This window comes from Ochotona princeps, chromosome 19 (genome assembly GCF_030435755.1).
Source record: "Ochotona princeps isolate mOchPri1 chromosome 19, mOchPri1.hap1, whole genome shotgun sequence".
Taxonomy (NCBI): domain Eukaryota; kingdom Metazoa; phylum Chordata; class Mammalia; order Lagomorpha; family Ochotonidae; genus Ochotona; species Ochotona princeps.
The window spans coordinates 36567249-36589470 of NC_080850.1; the positions used below are offsets into that span (position 1 = coordinate 36567249).

Sequence of the window (22222 nt, forward strand, 5' to 3'; positions counted from 1 at the left end):
ATTTTCCTAAAACCACACAGTTGTTCAATTAAAGGGGCAAACAGGCCAGGAAATTATCTCTGGTTAATTTTTTTCTTATTTATATAGTTACTTACTTTTACTTTATTGACTCGAGAGAGAGCACTTCCATTTGCTGGTTCACTCCCCAAATACCGAAACAGCTACGGCTGGACCAGGCCAAAGCCAGGAACCAGGAATCCAACCCTGGTCTCCTACACAGGTGGCAGGATCCCCACCACAGAAGCTCTCACCTGCTGCTTCCCAGGGTCTGCACGCACAGGAAGCCAGGTTCAGGACTGCAGCCAGGACTCAGGTTCAAGCATGTAATAGGGGCTGTGGTGTCCCTAGGAGCCTGCCCCTGGGTTATCCCAAGTGGTGGGAGACAGATACTTGTTTTCGTATCTGTCTTTTTTTGTTTTTTTGATGTCCCAAGAAATCAGCAAAAATGTTAAGTATTAGAAATATTTATTTTTTCATGGACCAGAATCAACAACCTAGAAGAGTACTTGGCAGGGACTGCTGTTATCTCTAACATCTGTCGTCCTTGGGGACCATGTTGGGAATTTTTAGCTTCACCTGACAGACAGAAGGAAGACCCCATTTCCCAGCCCTGGCAAACAGGATGTAAGCAGAAGGGCCACATGGCAGCCACCAGGATTGGTTGAGAGTGTAGAGTGTTTATTCATTTTGTCTGTGTTTGCCTTTCCTCTCTGGCATACAGCAGTCAGCATTTCGCACCTGGGTGGCCAGAGCCATCAGTTCAAGCAGCAAGATGGAAGCTGTGTAGAGAGTTGTGTGAATCCCGGACCACTTGCCTCAGGGGTGTTAGCAGGACATTGCTGAGTGGGTGTTTGGCTCCGTGTTAAGGTGCTCTTTAAGATGCCCACCTCCCTGCTAGAGGGCCCTGCTGGGTCCTGTTGCCAACCAATGTTGGCCCCTGATGGCAGCTTCCTGCCAGTATACACCCGGAGAGGCAGCAGGCTCTCAGAGGCAGGTCAAGTACTTGGGTTCCTGCTGCCATGTGCGAGATCCAAACTGAACCCCAGGCTGCTGGCTTCAGCCTGGCGCAGCCCTGACTGCTGCCGGCATCCCGGGAGAGAATCAGCAGACAAGTGTACTGGCTTCTCTCTGCCTTTCTGGCTAGAATGGAACAAAAGAGGGAAGGAGGAAGACATTTCTATGCGGCTGAAGCAGAGGAATTGAATCCCAAAAGATGGCACCTAATACAAATGCCTACACGCACATACATGAAAATTTAGTCTGTGGGCGCCATTTGTTTTGTACACCGGTGGAGGAAGGTGGAGTAACAAGCCCAAAATGCACATAAGGTGACAGTTGCCAAAGTACTATAAGAAATGCGAACAGAATATGTGTTTGAACTTGAGCTAGGAGAGAATCTTCTGTTTTTACAAGTAAAGGTGAAAACCATAAAGATAATAAACTTTAAAGATTTATTTCTATTGGAAATGCAGATTTGCATACAGAAGGAGAAACAGAAGTATATTCTGTCCTAGTTCACTCCCTAAATGGCCGCAATAGCCAGAGCCAAACCAATCTGAAGCCAGGAGTCAGAAAACTCTTCTGGTTCTCCCGTGCAGGGGCAGGTGCAGGGTCCCACGGCTTTGGGCCGTCTACCATTGCTCTTCCAGGCCATACGCAGGGAGTTAGATGGGGAGTGGAGCAGCTGGGATAAAAACTGGTGCTCATTTGGGATGACAGTGCTTGCAATTGGAGGATTAGCTAGTTGATTATTTGGGGGCCATTGTGCTGGCTCCCAAAACATAAAATTTTGAACTTCTGTATGACAAAAATAATAAAGTATAAAGGCAAGCAAGATGCCTGGAGGGCAGTATTTCCTGGACCAAAGCTTGCAGGTGGTGGTGGTGGTGGTGGTGGTGGTGGTGTGTGTGTGTGTGTGTGTGTGTGTAGTGTGTTTCGGTGCATATGGCTAGGTTGGGGCCGGACTACAAAGAGAGCAAGGGTGCTTGTTAACCAGCCCACCGCTCCAAGGGCTTGTACAGAAGCCTTTTTCCTGTATGGAACTCAGCATTCCCACAGTTATTTGACTATGGAACAGCCAGGACACAAACTGGCACCCTGGGATGCGTGCACAACAGGTGGACAGTGTGCTGAGCCATGGCGTCAGCCCCTGTTCCGTTTCTGATCCAGCTTCCTGCTAATGTGCCTGGGAAGGCAGCAGAGGATGGCTCAAGTACATGGCCCCAAGCACCCAACTAGGAGACCTGGATGGAATTCCTGGCTCCTGGCTTCGTCCTGGCTCGGCAGTGGCTGCTGCAGCTCCTTGGAGAGTGAACCAGTGGGTGGCTGATCGCTCTCGTTGCCTCCCTCCCTCCTTCCCTCTCCCCTCTATCTGTTTCTCCCTCTCTGTATCACTTTGTCTTTGAAATAAATCAATGAATCATATTCAAAAATATAGTTTAGGTGGATCCCAGGGAGTTGTGATGTGGAAAGTGGCAGCTGGGAGGAACTTCTTGATAGTTGCAAAAAAACAAAAAGGAAAGCAGCAGATGTGGTGGAGAATGAGCCACTCCACAGACTGCCCACAGTGTCCTGGCTTCTGACCTTAGGCCCTGGGGCCCGGAGAGGGACCCTTTACTAAGCACTGTCTGAAATCCATCTTAAAGCCTGTACTTACTTTATCTCATTTCATCTTGTGACACAGGTACTATAATTACTTTTTTTTTTTTTTAGAAGGAGAAGGTGTAGCTCAGTTTAACCTGCCCAACTAGGATTAGAAAGCTAGCAAGGGGTGAAGGTAGGCTTCCAGTCAGGAAGGCCTGGGGCAGGTGCCCTTCAGCGCTCCTAGGCCATTTGGAAAGAGGAACGGGTAGCCGGTGAGGTGGAAGGTCAAGCCAACTCAGCAAGCCAGGGGCTGGGGACTGAAAGGAAGGGTCCAACAGCCAGGGCAGGAGCAGGGAGGGGGGCCCTATGAGAGCCAGGGGCAGGCTTTGGTCTTCAGGAGTCTCCAGGCAGCACAGGGAAGTGGTCCATCCTGGGGGAGACTCTGTGGGTACGAGTATAGGGGGAGGTATACACTGCCTGGAGTGAGGCTAGTGGAGGAGCAGGACCAAGCCTTGCTATGTCCTCAATAGAAGGGTTAGAAGACGACACGGGTTTCCTGGCTTTGGCGTGGGCAGAACTGAGAAAAAGCTGGAGTTCCTGAGGCCTCGGCTTCTGAGTTCTGAGCTTCTGAAGTTCTGAGCTCGGGTGGAGTTGTGACACCGTAGAGGGAACATGTGTGCCCGGGGAGCCGTGGGCCTCCGCAAAGCCCAGGCTCACGCCCCATCACCTCGTGGCCTCCATTGGGTCTGACGTATTAGCCGCTGCCCAAGACCCGGTGGTAACCGGGCATCCTGCGTGGTCCTTGCGCAAGGCGCTAAAGGTTGGCCCCCCGGACAGGGCAGGCCGCCGGTCCAGACGCGCAGGTCCTGCCCGAGTTCCCGCCCTGGCTTGGGCCGGAGCATCAGGTGGGGCCCACGGCTCAAGCACGCACGAGGTGGAGGAGGCCTACCTCGGCCCGGCCTCGCCGACCCTCAGCCCATTGTGTGGGCTCATTCTCTGGAGGGAGCGGCCGGGGCTCTCCACGAAGCGCGCGCCCTGGTGCCAGACCCCGACAGCCCCTCGGCCGAGGGCTCCCCGGGCCAAGCGGCGCACGGTGGTCCCACAGACTACAAGTCCCAGCAGCCCCGCCGTGGGCGCCCCGGCCCCGCGTGGAGACCCTCCCGGCCGTCCGGGCAGCGGGGTCCCGGGCTGCGTTCGCTCGGGGCCAGGCCGGGCGGGGAGGCCGGCCCAGCGGGCGGGAGGGTGGGGGCAGGCGGGGGCGGCTCCGTGGCTTCTCCCGCCGCTGCCGCCAAGGGGAGTTTCCAGGAAGTGGCCATATTGGATCCATTCAGCCGCAGCCGCCCGGGCGGAGCGCGTCCCGCAGCCGGCTCGTCCCCGTCGCGGCTCCGGCGCTCGCTCCAGCCCGGACGCCCCGGCATTCGTTCGCCATGGCGGCCACGGACCTGGAACGCTGCTCGGTGAGGGCCGCTGGGCGCTGGAGGCCGCCCTGCAGGGCCGGGGCTTGCGGCGTGCTGTCAGCAGGGCGGCGGGCGGGGGTCGCCCCCTCGGGCTCGGGCTCGCGCTCGTAGACCCAGTTCACGGAAAGACGCAGAGACCCGCGGGGTTCCGGGCAAGTGTGAAACCAGACTGGAGTCCTCAGGCCAGGGGAGGATGCGGGACATCCTGACCCCGGTACCCCGGGGCGCTCCTGTCTGCACCGCTGGGGAGCTCCCTGGCCGCGCAGGTGCTGCTGGATGGGCTCGGTCGCTGAGGAGGCAGCCCTGGCCACCCAGGAAGTCTGCTCCCCTGAGCTCAGGGCAGTGGCAGCCTCGGATCCTGTGGAACTTGGGCCTGCTATCCCTCCCCTGACCTCGCATTCGCCTCCATGCCCGCAGCCAGATCCTGGGTGCGACTCCGGGCATGCCAGGCCTCAGTGGTCTGATCTGCGGCAGCCATTCCCAGGAAAGCAAGCACGTCCTGAGCTAGCCCAGTTAGGGGATTGGGGAGGCTTGGAGGAGGGAGGTGTCTGCTGACTTCCCTGGTGGTCCCTGCAGGGGTCTCCCTGGATCGCAGCCCACTGCCAACTTCCTGGGGGTTTTGTGATTCCTCCTGCCCCCCCCCCCCGGAAGGAGGCCTTCTGGGGGTTGTGCGCATTGCCTCTGGAGTCTGGGTGTGTCTGGGAGGCTGGACTGTGACAGTGTGTCCCCGTGCCAGCAAGAGAGGAGGCCCCAGTCTGTCCTTAGTGGAGAAAGGCCTCAGGGGCTTGGGAAGGGGGAGGGAATCCTGAATATGTAACTGATAAAGAATCAGTTCTGGAGCTAAATAAGGGAGCCGGGAATTATGTAATTAATGCTATAAATACTGTCGCCTGGATTTATATATGTAAATCCCCCCCCTTCGTCTGAAAATACATTTGTTGTTCTACTTTGGAAGTGTGCATAGCTAAAGCAGGAGGTGCGGTCTCTTCACTTCCTGCCCTTGGTGTGTTCCTGGTTGCCGGGTGGGGGACTATGTGTCAGGGAATGGAGTTTAAATACTTGGTAGAGTCAGAGGTGGGACCCAGCGGAGACTGACCTCCCCGCAGGGGCTGACCTGAGTCCTCCCCTCAGCTGGAACTGGAGCTGCTCAGTTGTGTCTGCGTGCCTGACTGACCAGAAAATTATGCGCGGGTCTTGTCTGTGGCCAGTTTCATCCCGCAGGTGGGAATGGTATGTGGAGGAACCAGAACCAGCCAATATGCATGCTGGCTACTACCTGTTGGCTGTGTGCCCTTGGGCAAGTGATGTAACTCTGAGGGTTCTGACCTGTGTGGTGGGATGCGGGCACTGCCACTGTCACCGGGGTTACTGTTGAGGGTTCAGTGGGGAGAGTCCAAGTGAGGGACGCAAGATCCCTGGCGTGCATGTGGGCAGTCCTGTGATAGGAGGCAGGGGTGCCCAGTGTGTGGCACTCCCAGTCTACAGAGAGGTCCTGACCTGCCAGGCTGTGGGCGCAAGAACCTGCCTCTCAGCCCTCTGTGTCTACCCTGGGGGCTGTCTCCGGTAGGGGGAAAGGGTGGGGAGTGGTACAGCACTGCGATCAGGGGACTTGGCCCCAGTATTAGGTGTCTTCCACGCCTGCCACGCTGTGGGTGGAGAGCTCAGGCAGAGCCCGACCTGAATTTCAGGGTCTGGACTGCATTCTCGCCTCCTGCCTGGCTGGCCATCCTGGGAAAATCATTTCTGACTTTCTTGTTCCACCGCTGGCACAGCCACACTCGTCTGTTCTGGAAAAGGGTCCGTGGCACATTTGGTGACGTAGTGACGGAGCTGTGGTAGGTTTCCGTATTTCTGTGACCAGCTCAAGCGTCAGCATCCTGAAGAGGCTGGCGGTCGTGCCGACCCGCAGCTCGCACAGACACACGTGCTGTGCTCTGGGGTGGAGCTGTTCTGGGTTGCGTTTCCCCACATGGTGTGATGCACACCCTGCACATTCCTGATCTGGCTCAGCGCTCCGGCAGGGCCCATGGCTCGCACCTGTGTGTAGAGGGGGCAGGGAGCGGCCCTCTGGGGATGTGGTCTGCCTTCATCCTTGCCGGGACCCCCAACCCGGAGGCTCCCCACTCCAGCCTTGCTCCCCTCAGGCTCCAGGGAGGGAGACTGAAGCTGTGAGGGCAGAGGAGGCAGCGTGCTGCAGGGCAGCCTCCCGCTTGGCCCTCTTCCCAGCCAGTCATGTACCCCCCCAGCTTTGCTTATCTCCAGCTCCATCTGTCACTTCTCCAAGAAGCAGGCTTCCCAGGCAGTGCCCATCATCTCCCACAGCAGGGCTGGGGGAGGCAGCACCTCACCCAGGGCACCCAAGGCCTCTGTCAGGGCTTGGTGGGACAGTGACCACGGACTGCCTCACTGAGCCATCCTGAAGGAGAGAGCCAAGCAAGATGGCCACACGGCTCTCCAGGCCTGACAACCCTGTAGGGGAAAACTGGTACCCGGAGGACAAAAACAGATAAGGCCCAGAGCAGGGTGGGAGCTGAGAGCGTGGCAGGAAACAGAGACAGTCCCAATGCTGGGGAGGAGGCTGGGAGTTCAAGGCCTGGCTCTTGTCAGAGGCGTTGGTGGCAGGGAGGGCATTGGATTCTTTGTGCCCCTTATCTGGTTGATGCCAACAACCTGTGATGAAAGACATAGCTGTGTGGTCTATGGCCAGGACAGGGTGGGCCCCAGGCCCAACCCCCAGCACCCAGGACCCCTGAGATAACAGAGGGTGGAGCTAAGTTTGGAGTCCCAGGATGGGATCGACAGAGAGTGTGACGGGTAGTCACTACCACAGTGTCACGCGGACTGGCTGGCAGTTGGCTGCGGGATGGCAGGGCTCAGGGCCTGGGGTTGCCAGACAGGCACCCCCCTCACCCCGTGTGTTCTGCAGCCTTTCTGCTTCCAATACTACCAGCTTGGGTCTCCAGAGCCCCAGGCAAGGCCCCAAGACAAACACTTTGCCAGACAGCCAGACGTTGGATTATATAGCCAGGAGGCAGGCACACCTGCCCAAGGTGGGCTTTGCTGTAGAGCTGGACACTCTCTGCCTTCCTCCTTGGGGCTACCTGCATCCCTAAGACTTACAGGAGGAACCACAGCAGGCAAGAGGGTAAGGGCCAGACAAGGAGCATCTTGGCAGCAGTTGCAGGCACCTCTTTTGTCATGGGAGTGAGTTACAAGTCTCCTTCCTCAGAGCACCCGGTCGGTGCCCAGGTGAATCTCAGCCACCCTCCTAGGGACCGAGTGAGCCGGCCAGCACCAGAGGAACGCGGGGGAACACATGTGACCCCGAGGGCTGCCTGGGCAGGGGACAGTTGGCGCCTGGGTTTAGGAGCGGCTATGGGTTTGGAGTCTACTCCCCAGCTCAAGCCTGCTGCCCTGCTTGGGAGATGGGGCAGGCCACAGAAGAGTGGCAGTGTGGCCCTGTGCCTCTGCTTGCCATGCTACCAGCCACAAGTTCCGCTGCCTGTCCCAGCATAGGCATCCCTGCTGGCATGGTAGAGAGGCACAGCCGCCTCTGTTGCCCACAGCCCCCTTCCCGGGCACTCCCCACCATGAAGCAGAGGCTGACCCCTCCTTCTAGTGGTGTTTGCTGCTGGAGTCCACAAGGCAAGCGAGTAAATAGGAATGCCTGGGATTCTGGTACATGCTGTGGCCTCGAGTGCCCACCCTATCCACCCTGCAGTGGGGTGGCTCACTCTGTCTCTGGTGGTACAGTCAAGTCCAAGTATGTGTCTGCATCCCTGGTCTTGGTGTGGACCCCAGTACCCAGGAACTGTGCCCTGGGCTTTGCGGATACCTGGTTCTGATGGGGGAAGTGTTAAAGACAGCATCCACAAATAAATAAGCTGCAGTCCTACTGTGTGCAGAGGAGGGAAGAAAGTGCCACTTGGTGAGGGAAGGTGACCCAGAGAACAGAATGTTGGGAGTCAGTAGAGGGCTGGTCTGGCGCTCCTGCATTAGCTTTGCTTCCAAAGTGTGGGTCGCAGGAGGTGGGACATGACAGGCCCGTGCTGTTATTACCTGTCCTACCGCTGTCCTCACAGTCTTTACGAGGCCTGAGCCCTCTCCCTCAGATCAGGGACGCCCTGCCTCCAGCCTGCTCTCAGGTTCTGGAGGGCTACATCGCCACCCACACCCTCCTACCCTCCTGTGAGCATCCTTCTGCTTGTTTCCCGTAACCTTTGACCTGGCGTTAGTGGCTTGCTGTGGAATCCCGGATCGAGCCCAAAGCCTTCCCTGGGAAAATTCCTGGGATTCCTCTGGGCCTCCAGGACAGTCATGCTTCTGAGACCACAGGTCCTGGCCGCGGCTTGTGCTCTGGCTATTTAAGTCCAGGCTGCTGGGAGTAACGAGCCAGGGCCGGGGGCTTTGCGCCAGGAAGAAGGGTGGAGAAGGCTCCCTGTAATAGTGTGACTTCTGAACCCCTTGCTCCATGACTTGATGGTCCTCCCTCGGGGCTGCAGCTGTTCTGGGGACACCAGGACACGCCAGCTTGTGGGGACCATGGGAAGAGATAAGCAGTCCAAGCCAAAGGCACAGGAAAACTCTGTGGCTGACTGGGATCCTGGGCCCCTTGCAGCCATGGCCGGGTCTCCCCGCCCCCCTCTTCCCAACAAGCAGCCGAGTTTGGGAGGTCTGATCCCAGGGCTGTTTGTTCACCCCCATGGTCCCTGGCTCCACTGCTTTAGTCGCTCAGCAGAGTTCCAGTTCCTTCTGGACGGAGGCCTGCTTGTGTGTGTGGGCAAGCTGTTCAACGTGGATTCTACCCAAATCCAACCTCATTTTCCATCTCTCGGCTGGCAGCAAGAGCCACTCCGGAGGCTCAGACGGAGGAAGGCCTAGTGCTTGTTCCCCACCTCTGGCCAGACATCTGGGCATAGCGGACACAGTCGGCCTGGGCAGGGATTATTTTGGTTCTTATCTCTGATGGGCCAACAAAATGATGACCTGGGGAGCCTGGGGCCTGGTGTGGGGGAGTGACTGGAGAGTGGCCCCAAGGCATTCTCACCATGGATGTGGAGCACTCAGGGCTGCTGGCTCTGGCTCTGTGTCCTGGACCTTGAAGGTATTTAGAGTCGCCTTGCCTGCTGAGAGCTGGCAGTTTGGGAAGGCTGGAGGCAGCAGTGTCCCCTCTCACTGGGGCCCAAGGAGGCAAGCAGTGTGCAGTGTCCCTTCCGCTCGCTTGCCTCCCAAGCCTTGACCCTACACTGCCAGGCCTTCTGCCCATGCCAGACCTTGGCCGTCTCCAGGTGAGTGTGTTGGGTTTTCTCAGTTTGTGTTGTTTGTCAGCAGGTACAGATGAGGCCATTTCATGCACATCTAGATCTCTGGGTTCTCTTGAAAGATCAGAAGGCTGCTGTGTGGTTTCTTTACCCGTCCCTTGCCCAGTCCCCAACTCTTCCTCGGGGACCCATCAGTGGCCACCTCAGGGCTGTCTGTCACCCAGCAGCGTCTCAGCCTTGTGGCTGTCCCATAGTCCTCTCTGCCCTCGGATCCTGGCCTCTCCCTCCCGAGAGTGTGGTCTTACCCAGTAACTCAGTCACCTGGTGCCTATTGGACTGCCCAACAAGAACGCGCAGAAGCTGACCTCGGGCGGTTCCTGCGTGGATTAAATGAGATGCGAGTTTGTCGCATCTTTAGCACTCGCTGTAGGCTGAGCCAGGGGCAGGTGCTCTTACAGCCTCCGTGGTGGCTGTCTCAGTGTCTGGCCCATCAGGGACGTCTGCAGCGGGTGTGCTGAGTGAATGAGGTGGTGCATGGGAGCCTGCTAAGGCCAGCGATGCAGTGGACAGAGCGGTGGGGTGGAGGGGGTTTGAGCTACCTGAGGTCCCTGCCTCAGCTAGCTCGGCTCGGGCAGCACGGCTGGGTCTCGTGCAGGGTGCTGAGGTTGCCCTTGACCTCTGTTCTGTCCTCTGGCTATAAACTCTGATGCTTTTCCTTCCACCCTGCCTCCCCCAGTTCCCTCTCCTCACACTGCCCTGTTCCTCTGCATCCAGAGTGACCATAGCAGCCCAGAGATGCTCCCTTGTGAGCCCTTGCTGACTGCAGTCCACCTGGGAGGTATGGCTGGGGCAAAAGGGGAAGGCCACAAGCCAGGTCGTCCCTGGCTCGTGCAGCCACGTTTTCAGCGCCCCCATCCTCTCCCAGTGGACCTCAGCTTTAGGCTGCCTCTCCTGATGGCCACAAGAGGGTCATGAAGGCTTGGCCTGGCTCATATGCCTCTGCCTGAAGAGGTTGTGGGTTTGTGCCGATTGGCTTCAGCCAGCCATGCTGCCAGGCCAGAGGGGAACCTGGGGCGGGTACCCTGGAGTACGTGATGCACCTTGAATCGTATGTCACTGGGGATTGCCATTAGTGAGTCACCCCTGAGGAAAGCCAGGAGGACGAACCTGTGTCCTGAGCCAGACGTGCAGCGTCTCCGTCAGGGCTGGCAGCCACTCCTTGTGTGTCTGGGAGGGGTGGTGGTGGGGTGGGAGAGTGGGTGTGTGCATGGCTGCTCACTGAATGTGTGGGTGTGCACATCTTCAAGTGTGTGTGTTGTGCTTATTGTTGACTCACAGCCTTTCTGAGGTTCCTAAAGCTCCTGAGCAAGTCTGACCTCTGGCTCATGGCCCCGGGCTGACAGGGCAGCCTGGGCAGCACCATGGGTTGAAGGCCTCCCTGGCCTCCCCACAGGCAGAGCCCAGCTGTGTGTGTGCAGGGCAGGCAGAGCTGCTGAACCTGGAAAGGTGGGCTGATGTGAGCCCCGCCCAGGACTTCTGTTGGGATCCCTGGCTATGAGAACAGTTAACGGTGTGTGAGTGCACAAATGAGCGTGTGTGAAGGGATAGGATTGCCACTGTTTCTGTGCATCTCCTCTGTGTTGGAGTGTGAGTGTGTGTGCACATGCGTGAGTGTGTGAGTGTATGGCTTCCAGACACTGCTGACTTGGTGGCTTTTGGCGGCAGGCTACAGGAAGTTGGCCTGCATCCCGATGGTGTCGCCCTTGGACAGGGAGGATGAATAAACACATCGCCTTCTCTGCAAGCAGAGCACGCCTTACATTTTGGAGATTCTCAGTCTCAACAGACTGTTTTGTCCTCCATGGGATCCTTGGGCTTCCAGGAGCAGGTGGGGCTGCCTGAACCGTGATGCCCTGTGTTGGCCTGGCCGACAGCCAGTGCTGCAGTGAGGGAAGACAGTGCTCAGGCACTCGTTAATGGCGTGTTAGCCACATTTAGGGGGCAGAATGGAAGTCTGTGGACTATGTGAGAAGGAGGAACTGGTGCCATTGCAGTGAGGGGGCAGGGTGTGAGAGCAGGAGAAGGTGGAGCCTGGGGAAGGGGCAGAGTTGAGGGCTGGGCTGGAACCCAGCTGCCAGAGGCCTGGGGTGCCTCCCAGAGGTTTGGCATGACCAGTGGGCTGTTGGCACTGCGGCAGGCTGCCCTGGTAGGCTCGTCTGAAGTCATGTTTACTGCCCTAAGAGGACCTGGGTTTGAGTGGGCTAATTGGGTCATGATGTTCTGGGGACCGGGAGAAAGGGTCAGCTCTAGAACAGAGGCTCCTTGGAGAGGGAGCAGGTTCAGAGGCTCCTGACTTGGGGAGGGCCCCAGGGGTCCACACACACACGGAGGAGTCCGCCATGTCGTGCTGCACTTAGCAAGGGTGGGTGTCAGAAGGGTCTACAGTTAAGCCAGGGCCATGGGCACCCCCACAGAGCAGGAACCATGCGTGCTGCATGCTCCTGGGCCCCTCTGCCCACTGGGCCTGCACTCACACCTGCACAGGGGCTGCCCCTGGGATGACTTCTGGTTCCTGGGCTGGCCTTGGCTGGGCTGCTTCCTTCTCTCTGCAGTGGTGGATGGGATGGACAGGGACAACGCTGCATCTGCTGTCCTTGCTCTTCCCCACTGGTGGCCAGAGCAGAGAAGGGTTGCCTGACTGCCCTGTGCTGAGCTGCCCAGGGCCTGTGCTGGGGAGGACTGAGCCTGGAAACCTGGTCTGAGAGGGCACCATTTCTCCCTCATCCCCAGGAAAGCCCGAGAAACTAGCTGCACAAATTAGAGCCCGACCTTGACCCTCTGCTTCAGGTCCTCGTGGTTTCTTTTTTAGTGTTGCAGCCGGCTCCATGGACTCATTCTCTCAGGGCTGCTTGCCAAGGCCAGGCCCTCAGATTTTTGCCTGGAGCCCTCTTTCAAATTGGCTAGGGCTGGGCTGAGTGTGGGAAAGTGGGAGGAGCTAGAGTCTGGGGGTCTCATCCTATGTGAGGCAGGGTGTGAGAGGTCTCCCCTGTGCTGGGTGGTGAGTGAGCCCCTGTGGTTGTGGGAGGAGCTGAGCTCAGGATGATAGGGCCCAGTCTGGGAGGGGACTTCAGCAACATACTCTGATATGTGCCTCTTAGACTCTAACCTGAGGACTGGGGCCTGCATCGTGGAGTAGCTGATAAAGCACAGCTTACAATGCTGGCAACACTTATAGGCCCCACTTCATGTCCTGGCTGCTCCATTTCTAATCTAACTCCCTATTAAAGGCTTGGGGAAAGTGATGGAACATGGCTCAAGTGTTTAGGCCCCTGTCACTGGCATGGGAGACCTCGAAGAAGCACCTGGCTTCCTCCTAGCCTAGATCCAGCCTTTGCCGCAATCTGAAGTGGACCAGTGGATAGAAGACTTAGCTTTCTTTCTTTCTCCCTCTGTAACTCTGACTGTCAAATAAGTCAATCTTTGGAGGGAGGGGGAAAAATGTCCAGAGACCTCATGGTGTTTCCTCCTCAGGAGGAAGATGATTAGGCCCTTATCAGTAGCAGCCAGAGACTCTGGGACCAACCTGTGCCAGAGGAACCCCCAGCCCAGGCATTCCTGTCCATCCCAGGGGATAAAGGGCCTCTTCCAAGGGGAAAAGTGGGGACACTGAGGGTTTTTGGCTGCCCTTATGGGAGCCTGGCCTGGAGCTGGAGTTCTGGAGCATTCCAGGTGTATGTTGAGACTTACTGGGTCTGCACAGGAATATAGGGCTGGGGTAGCTCAGGGCCAGCCTCCCCCCGCTCAGCCTCGCCTCTCCAATGGGCTCACAGCTGATTTGGCTTCTCTCTGGGCAGAATGTGGACCCGGAGCCCCGGAGCCTCTCGCTGGGTGGCCATGTGGGCTTCGACAGCCTCCCGGACCAGCTGGTCAGCAAGTCGGTCACTCAGGGCTTCAGCTTCAACATTCTCTGTGTGGGTGAGTGTCACCACTGGTTGTGTGGGAGGTGGCACATTGGCTGGCCATATGCAGCTGCCCCGGCCTCCTGACACCATGGGACAGGGGATGGGTGGTATCTTCCGGGCCAGGTGGGTGCCATGAGAGCTGTGGGAGTTTGTTTTAGCGATAGATAGGTTGGCCGGTTTGTTGGTTTGTTGGTGTTAAAAACGCAGACCCTGTTCCTGCTCCCAGCATTGTGTGCTGGGGGCTCCCTGGCCGTCTCCACCACCCCAGCCTCAAACACGGGGGCTCGGCAAGACTGAGCACCCCTACTGCCCCGGGAAAACTGCCCCCTGCCCCTGACCCTCCAGGTCTTGGGGCCCCTGTGGGCCGGGCAGGAGGGACCTGCAGGGGAGGCTTTGTGTGCTGGTGGCTGGGTCCTCTTGAGGCCAGTGCAGACCCCTGCCCTGTGGCATCTCCTAGCCACGGGGTCCTCCCTCTCCCCCGTTGCCTGAAGATGTGTTCTGTGTTTCATATAGCCTGTCTGGCATCCAGGTCTAACCCCATGACTCACTCTCCTGCGTTAAAGCCCCTCCGGGAAGGGCTTGAGCGGGGTGAAAGGAGATGCGGAGGGCGGGAGGAGCAGCCCTGTCTGCTGTGTGGAGCGAGGGTACCAGGGAGGTCTCGGTCCCAGCCCTTGGCGCCCCTCCTGCCCCTGCATCCCTGCCACCCAGGGGAGACCGGCATTGGCAAGTCCACCCTGATGAACACACTCTTCAACACGAACTTCGAGACTGAGGAGGCCAGCCATCATGAGGCCTGCGTGCGCCTGAGGCCCCAGACCTACGACCTGCAGGAGAGCAACGTGCACCTCAAGCTGACCATCGTGGATGCTGTGGGCTTCGGAGACCAGATCAACAAGGATGAGAGGCACGAGGCGGGGAGGGCCCAGTAGGAACAGCATAGGGCCCACACTCCAGGGAGACACGGGAGGGTGTCCCCGGGAGTTTCAGAGGCTCTGTGCTCTCTTTCTGCCCTTCTTGCTGACCCGCTCCTCCACCAAGGGATCAGTAGAAGGGTCAGCAGCCTGTATCCAGGAAGGGATCCCCTGTAGGGAGAGCCCCAGGCGCCCACCCAGCTGCGCGGCCGCCTCCCGGGTGATGGAGCTGTGTGTAGTTACAGGCCCATCGTCGACTACATTGACGCGCAGTTTGAAAGCTATCTGCAGGAGGAGCTCAAGATCCGCCGCTCTCTCTTCGACTACCACGACACCAGGGTCCACGTCTGCCTGTACTTCATCACACCCACCGGGCACTCCCTCAAGTCCCTCGACCTGGTGACCATGAAGAAGCTGGACAGCAAGGTGTGGGTGCTCCTGGTTCCTAGGATCCCCTCCAATCTCCCTCTGTCCCGTGGAGCCCGCAGGGAGCTGCTCAGGGGCCTGTGGACAGCCTCCTGGACGCGGTCCCCTGTGTGTTCTGTCCCACTGCTGTCCCTGCTGCTCTGGCGGTCTCTGTTGCCCTGGGCTCTTTCTCTATCTGCTGAGTCTGGCCCTGGGCCTCTCCTGGCAGCTGAACTGGTTTTTACTCTTGATCTTGCTGGCTTCACTTCCTTCTCTGCCTTCTACCTAGGTCTTCCCTGCGCTCGCTTCCTCTCTTCTCCCCACGTGCCTGCTTCTGCCATGCCCTGCTCTCCCCTCCCTGGCACAGATCCCTCCTGGCTCTCCCATCCCCACCCCTAAGTTCTCTGGGGAGAGGAGCGAAGTCCCGGAGTTTGGAGTGGGCACAGGAAGGACAGGAGACAGCTTCTCGAGGACGTCGGGAAGGGCCATGGTCTTGGACAGCAAGTGACTGCACAGTCACCTGTCCGTGTCCCTGTGACTACCCTCCCCATCTCGAGGGCTACATTTCATCGGATACAGTAGGATAATCTTGACCTGGGAGATTCTGGGATTTTCCTGAAGTGACTGCAAGTGGCTTATCTTACTGTGCAGTAGGGAGCTGGGCCCCCTGCCCATGCTTCTTCAGGCCCCTGCAGTTAATTAAGACTCCCAGAGCATTCTAGGTTAAAGCTGGGTATGCCCAGGGAACCTGGGGTGGGGGCCAGATGATGGCCTAAAGGGAATCATGGCTGTCAGGAGCTGCTGCACCTGCTGGCTCCAGCCCTGCTGAATGTGCACAAGAAGCTGGCATTGGGCTGAGAGTGCCCGATGGAGCACCTGCTTCTTTCTGGCTCCCTGCCCCTCCCAGGGATGTGGCCTGGGCAGGGCTACCCACTGTCAGGGAGTCATCGCTCAAACCAGTGACCTGCTATGTCCCTTCCTTTGTCCCGGCAGGTGAACATCATCCCCATCATTGCCAAGGCTGACACCATCTCCAAGAGCGAGCTCCACAAGTTCAAGATCAAGATCATGGGCGAGCTGGTCAGCAACGGGGTTCAGATCTACCAGTTTCCCACAGATGACGAGGCTGTTGCAGAGATCAACGCGGTCATGAATGTGAGTATCCGACCAGGACTTCAGGGGGCTGGGGAGCTGGCAGAGATCTCAGACACGGTTCCAGAAAACACTCTCGGCTCCACCCTTAGCTACTGTGGGATGGACTGGTGGGCATTAGGAGCCTGTCAGTCCCATGTCCTGTGGGCAGCAGCAGGAGGAATCAGCTACAGGGCTAGCCCTGGGGCTCCCTCAGGATTTGAGAGGGGGCACAGAGCAGGATCCTACAGGAGTGAGCAGGCTCCAGGCTTGCAATCTGTAAAAGATCTTGGCCCTCAGGGTCTGTTCAGGGAGCTCTGATATCCACTGGGAGCCCTGCATCTGGAAGAACCACTGAGTAGTCTGGGGCCACAGAAAGAAGAGTCCCTCCCTATTGGGAGGTCCCTGGACACTTCTCTGGAGGAGAGCTGCTATGTGAGCATCCAGCCCCAGGACCTTTGTCCAGGTTTGGCCTCTGCTCTGTGGCTCCGTGGGCTCCACGGGCAGTGGGCATGGTGTGTGTGTGGCCTGTTGGTCAGCCTGTGAACATGGAGCCCCTTTCCAGGCGCACCTGCCCTTTGCTGTGGTGGGCAGCACCGAGGAAGTGAAAGTGGGCAACAAGTTGGTGCGTGCCCGGCAGTACCCCTGGGGCGTGGTGCAGGGTGAGTGCCGGACTCGGTCCCCTCCCTGCCCGCTATCTCCTGCATCCCCTGGTGCTGCCCTCCAACACGCCTGTATGTCCTCGGCTTGCAGTGGAGAACGAGAACCACTGTGACTTTGTGAAGCTGCGGGAGATGCTGATCCGCGTGAACATGGAAGATCTCCGTGAGCAGACCCACACCCGGCACTACGAGCTCTACCGGCGCTGCAAGCTCGAGGAGATGGGCTTCCAGGACAGTGACGGAGACAGCCAGCCCTTCAGGTGACTGCCTGCACGGGCCACAGCCGGGCGCACCATGCAGGCATCCACCCAAGGGCTCACACGTTGCGGGTAGGGGGTTGTTGCGAGCCAGGGCAAGACTCTCACGAGCAGGGCAGTTCTCTGGCCTCGCCTTGCTCCCCTCTGCCACAGTCCGATTCTCGTCCTTTCCTGTTTGGGTCTCCGTAGCCTACAGGAGACATACGAGGCCAAGAGGAAGGAGTTCCTGAGCGAGCTGCAGAGGAAGGAGGAGGAGATGAGGCAGATGTTCGTCAACAAAGTGAAGGAGACAGAGCTGGAGCTGAAGGAGAAGGAGAGGGAGGTGTGTGCGGGAGCGAGGGGCCCCGGGTAGCACGGGGGGTTGGGGTGAGGCAGGTCTGGTGCCTTCCCGGCCCACGCTGAGGTCCCGCCCCACCCCTTCTGTTCCCAGCTCCACGAGAAGTTCGAGCATCTGAAGCGGATCCACCAAGAGGAGAAGCGCAAGGTGGAGGAGAAGCGCCGGGAGCTGGAGGAGGAGAGCAGCGCCTTCAGCCGCAGGAAGCTGGAGGCCCTGCAGTCGCAGGCCTTGCAGGCTACCTCCCAGCAGCCCCTGCGCAAGGACAAGGATAAGAAGAAGTAGGTGGCGGCTCCTGCCCACTCTGGCCCCCTCCCACGCTGGCCCCCGCTGCTGCTCTCCACGCCCTTGGCTTCTGCTTTGCTCTTGCTCCTCTCTCTCTCGATCTTTCTCTCGGGAATTTCTGTTTTGCTCTTCCATTTTCCACTGACCCTTCTGCCCCTGTCTTGCTCACCCTCCTTTTTCTTTCCTTTGGTCTTCCCTGGTCATCGTGCTGTCACCATCTGCCTCTCAGGTGACCAAGCACTCTGCCCTCCTCTTTCTTGCTCCTTTGCTTCCCCTCACTGTTTTCCTGCAGCAGCTGGGGCCTCTGGGCTACAAGGCAGGGAAGGTCTCTAACAGTGGAGCTGCAGGGTCTCAGGGAAGGAGCTTGCGGCCAGGCCAGAGCCAGGGCCTAGGGAAGCCCGCATGTGTGGCAGGGATCCAGAAGTCCCGTGGTGTCTGCCCGGACAGCCATGGTGAGGCAGTGGCCACAAGTGGTGACCAAGCATGCTGGGAACACCGTGCTCCCGGGCAGCTGGTCTGCAGGGCCTGTTGGCTGGGAGGGAGGCTGGCTTCCGGCACAGGCTGGGCTTGTCACTGCAGACAGAGAAGAGAAGAACACAGGGTGGCAAGGTTTGCCCCGGCCTCTGGGAGGATCGTCAGCTCTGAATCCCTTCTCCTTGGCCCTCTTCCTCACCTAGCTCCACACTCTCCCTCCATCCCCGTGTCCCTCACATGTCTTTCATAGCCTGTGCCATAGCCACATCACACTGTGAGGATCTCGTCCTTCCCTGCCTGTTCCTGTCCTTGGCTGACCCTCTCCTGCCATCCCAGGAGCTGAGCAGGCCTACCCCTCCTGGCCTCCACTCTCAGGCTGCATTTCCTCCTGGAAGCTTTGGGTGAATTCCTGCCCAGGCCTGCCCATTCTTGGCAATGGAGCCTAGTGGTGTGGGCTAAGAAGTGCACAGTTGGGTGCACAGTTGGGGTGCCTCTTCTGGCATTGATAACATTCCTCTTTGCATTCCCTAGCATGGCCTGGCACATGCACACACATGCACATGCAGGTATGTGCATAAACCACCTGCTGTCGCTCCTGCCCCATCATATCTATCAGCACACAGAGCACAGAGACACACAAACATAGGCTATAAAATATGAGGGGCCCCTCCCTGGGCCAGACCAACAAGAGAGGGGCAGGGTCAGGCGTTCAGGAATCAGATGCTGTCCACCCCAGGCAAACCCTCATCTTCCTTGGTTTCCCCATCCCAGTGCCCAGTGGATGTACACCTGCTACTGGCTGGCTGAGCTGGGACAGACAAGCTTTGCCCTTCCCTAGAGAGAACCTTGGCCCTGTGCTCTTCCCAGCTCCAGGGTGCATCTCTGCTTTGCTTTTGCTTCCTGTCCTGCTGCCAGGTCCAGTTCCTGGCTTGGCAGGTGTGGGGGCTGGGCTGGAACTGGTGTGAGTTTCAAGCTGGTGGCTCAGAAAGAAATTTCTCCCAGGAGGTAGGTGGAGGCCACACCAAAGTGACTCCACACTGCCCCCTGCCTGTAGGGTCAGGCCTTCAGCTGCAAGAGATGGCTGAGGCATTGCCCTGGGCAGCCTCAGTGGGGGCTGTGTTGGAGCTTCTGTCAGTTTGGTGAATGAGAGCTCTCTCTTGCTGCGGGCCTTGGGGGACCAGGGGTTGGGTGAGGAGGGGAATGGGGCAGGGGTGGCTGAGTCTCTCTTCCTGCTGCCCTGGTTCAGGGAATGGGCTGGGTCAGGAGTGTGTTGCAGGGCTAGAGGAAGTCATGACAGGTCTTTTTTCATGATCCTTTCCTTGGGCAGCTTTGATTGATTGTATTTTACTCTTTATGTTTTAATCCACTTTTGCCAAATTGCCTCACAGTCAGATCTTGACCCCCAGCCCAGGATGCCGCTGCCATGAATTCTCCACTTTGCTCCTCACACATGCCAAAGAGCCTGCCCTGCCCGGTCCCTGGTGTCCGTCTCACTGTCTCCTGTTCAGTTTGGTTTGGTCTGCATACCTTTTAATGTGTCCATTGCCATTGTGTTTGTTTGATTTTTATTTTTCAGTTAACGCACATTCAGACTTATGCGCTGAGGGTGGACTTTAGACTGTCATGCGTTAATTTGCTTGCGTTGCGCCCTGTGACCCTTCTCCCGTAACCCGGTGTGAGGATGGACTGGGAGCCGGGACAGACGCCAGTGTTTACAGCCTCGCTTGGCGGCCCCGGGCCGCCCTTCTCTATGCAAACTCAGAAAAGCCATGAATGCTGGAATCCAAAACTGACAAGGTTTATTTCTTTCAGAGCCAGTGGCTGGTCTTCCATTTACAGTGTCACTATCCCCTGAGGCAGCTGTGACGGGCCCTGCCGGGCATGGCCCCAGCTGGCGGTGCCGGGCCTGAGCGTCTAGCATCCAGCAGGAGTGTCCCGCCTGAGCGTCCAGCTTGTGGCGGGGCCCTTGGGACAGCCATCCGGCCCAGTAGACATGCTGCATACTTTGCCTGTTCCCCTTCCTTTGAATTTTTTCTAACCTCAAGCTTAATTTTCATAATAACTTTCCAACACTTACACATTTTTTTTCATTTGGGCACCAGCATAAAGACAAATAATACCCTCTCCATTATTTTCATAAAGTAACCCAGATTTCTTGGTTATTTTTTAAACTAAAACTATACCTCTAAACCTCCCTTGTGTACAAAGCACCCTCCTCGCCTACAGTAAACGAGCAGGGAGAGGTGGGCAATAAACGTCCTAGAACAACAGTGTTGGGAATTTCTTTCCGGATGACAGTGGAGCCAGGGCACGAGCCCGGGCCACATTTTCACTGTGAATGTAAATGGAACAGCAGCCCTCAGCCGCCGCCCGTGTGCCCTGCAGGTGCCACTTGTAAGCAGGGATACCCACACCACGCATGTGTTCCGTGTGAGAGTTTGACTTAGGTTCCCAGAGCAGGCCTGCATGTTGCACATGCGCAGGTGCTGGGAGGGGCAGGGCTGCGGCCTGCCAGCCACCAGCTCCTCCGTCCCAAGCTGCAGAGGTGGAGGAGCAAGTGGTCAACAAGCTTCCCACTCCAGCAGGACTCTGCAGAGCGTCGTTTGCGGAAAGTCCTCTGGTGTGGCAGGGAGACTTTGGAAAAATGGGGTGGGAAAGATGGCTGTACCTTTGGTGCAAAGACCTTGAAATCCATGCAGAGTTTTTGTTTTTCCTGGTGCGTATATTTCGTTAACCTTTTTTGAAGAAGACGTGTGCATGGATTACAAGATTCGTTTGGCACCAAAATAACCGCGTTTTCATTCTGTTTTCCACGGACATTTGGAAGTAACCCTTGAACTGGTAGCATTGAATCCTCTCTGCTCCTGTTGGTTTGCAAGTGAAGGCACAAGGGGGATGTGCTGAGGAATTGGGAAGAAAGGAGTCCTTCCACGGTGATATAGCCTGGCACCAGGCCCTGTCCCCCACATGCCCTCACTGGGAAGCCCCCAGCCATGCCCATGTAGTACTGGGTTATCTGTTTTCCATGTGTCCTATCTCCACAGCTCTCGGCTCTGTCTCCTTTCTGACTGGCCTGCTCTAGTGCTACCCAGGATGCTCAGGTGTTGTGCCTTTCTCAGACGATGTAAGAGAGGCGAAGGGCAGCCAAGAAGGGGCTGGGGCCTTCCTTCACCCTCAGCAGAGCAGGCTCTGCTGGTGCTGCCAGGGAGCAGCCCCAGGTGCTATGCCCTGACCGGGAGGGCATACTGATTTTATGGGGCTGGAGGCCTGCACTATTTTGAAAGGATTTCTTTAAGAAAGTCAGATGTGGAGTTAGGCCCCAGGCCTCGGGAGGGCCCTAAAGACGTTGCCTCCTTGGCTTCATAATCAGTCCACTTCTGGCTGTGACCAAGAGTGGGGCTTCAGAGTGGCTCCTAACCAACGTGAGCCCGCATATCTAAGCAAACACGGTGGCCAGCAGCTCTTGCTGAGGGCCACACCTTGCCAGAGCATGTATGTATAATTGGGTCCTGCCTCTGTTAGGAGAGGTGGCCCAGTGCCCTGCTAGCAAGACCCCTGGCTCATGGGCCACGCTGGGAACCTCCACAGTGAGCAGTCTGCCACCCATGCTCCCACAGTCTATGGGCCCAAGGCTTCCCCGCTTCTCTGGGGAAGACAGGGTGTCCTGGGGGGGGGTCTGGGCTGCCTCCACAGGTGTTTTGTGACACCCTTTCCCCTGCTGTCTGAATCCACAATTTTGTCTTCTTCAGTTGAGACCAAAGTAATCTTTGACTCACAAGGTGAGTTTCCAATTGGCCTTTGTTTAGCGAGCCGCCCTTCATGGAACGCTGGGCCCCGCCTGCTGGCTGCCACTTAGCTCGCACTGGTTTTCGTGGGCATTACTAAAGCTATCGTAGAGGACCAGGTTAGCGTGTACTTCCATGTCTTTGGGGAGCCATGCTGCTTGAGGCAGACTCACCATGTCATGTATCGCCCCCTCCTGGACTTTGGTGAGACACCAGGGGTGCTGCTGACCGCTGTGCCAGGTGCTGTAGCAGGCATGGATTGGGCAGAACTGCCCCCCACCCCAAGGCAAACCGAGTCTAGGTGGTTTATGACTGTGCCAACTGTGGTTGTGCGTCCGTGTGTGTCCATGTGCCCCCCAGGAAGCAGGGCCTGAGTTATTGGATCAGAGGCCAGAAGGTATGTGGCTTGCTCATCTGTTACGATAACATGCTTTTCTAAACCGGCTTCATTTGTTGATTCATTTATGCCTCCATTTGTAGACTGTTTTTGTTCCTTTCCATTCACTTTGTACTCATTTTTTTCCCCATTAAATTTTGGCATTTCTTTTGAGTTTTTATGGTGTCTTTGTTTTTGTTTTGGCAATAGCTTTTTCTGATGTAACTAGTACCCTGAGCCTGTTAACTTGCTACAGCTGTGATCAAAATGCAACTAGCCTTTTGTGCTCCTCTTGGGGGTTGATTTCACATTTGCATTGTGTATGCTGCTGTGGACGTG

The 22222-nt window shown here is 57.5% G+C and overlaps 1 protein-coding gene across 2 annotated transcripts; it reads left to right on the plus strand.

Moving 5' to 3' along the window:
* The first annotated feature begins 3760 nt into the window (after nt 1-3760).
* On the plus strand, nt 3761-22057 carry SEPTIN8 (septin 8). Of its 2 annotated transcripts, none has more exons than XM_004586398.2 (10): nt 3761-4040; nt 13156-13276; nt 13972-14167; nt 14414-14600; nt 15573-15734; nt 16276-16372; nt 16464-16632; nt 16819-16951; nt 17060-17244; nt 19299-22057. In XM_004586398.2, exons 1-10 carry the CDS (start codon nt 4011-4013, stop codon nt 19300-19302), a joined length of 1284 nt encoding a protein of 427 aa, XP_004586455.1. In that variant the 5' UTR covers nt 3761-4010; the 3' UTR covers nt 19303-22057. The 2 variants fall into 2 exon arrangements, with proteins under 2 accessions (XP_004586455.1, XP_004586456.1); XM_004586399.4 differs by having other exon boundaries at nt 3857-4040; nt 14420-14600.
* Nucleotides 22058-22222: the final 165 nt, after the last annotated feature.

What these genes read in the sequence shown, in the direction of transcription:
- SEPTIN8 (XM_004586398.2), top strand. Translation starts at nt 4,011, where the DNA reads ATGGCGGCCACGGACCTGGAACGCTGCTCG. An exon ending in CCCCTGGGGCGTGGTGCAGG is followed by an intron (nt 16,373 to 16,463) that starts GTGAGTGCCGGA and finishes CTCGGCTTGCAG; the next exon opens with TGGAGAACGAGAACCACTGT. An exon ending in GGAGACAGCCAGCCCTTCAG is followed by an intron (nt 16,633 to 16,818) that starts GTGACTGCCTGC and finishes GGGTCTCCGTAG; the next exon opens with CCTACAGGAGACATACGAGG.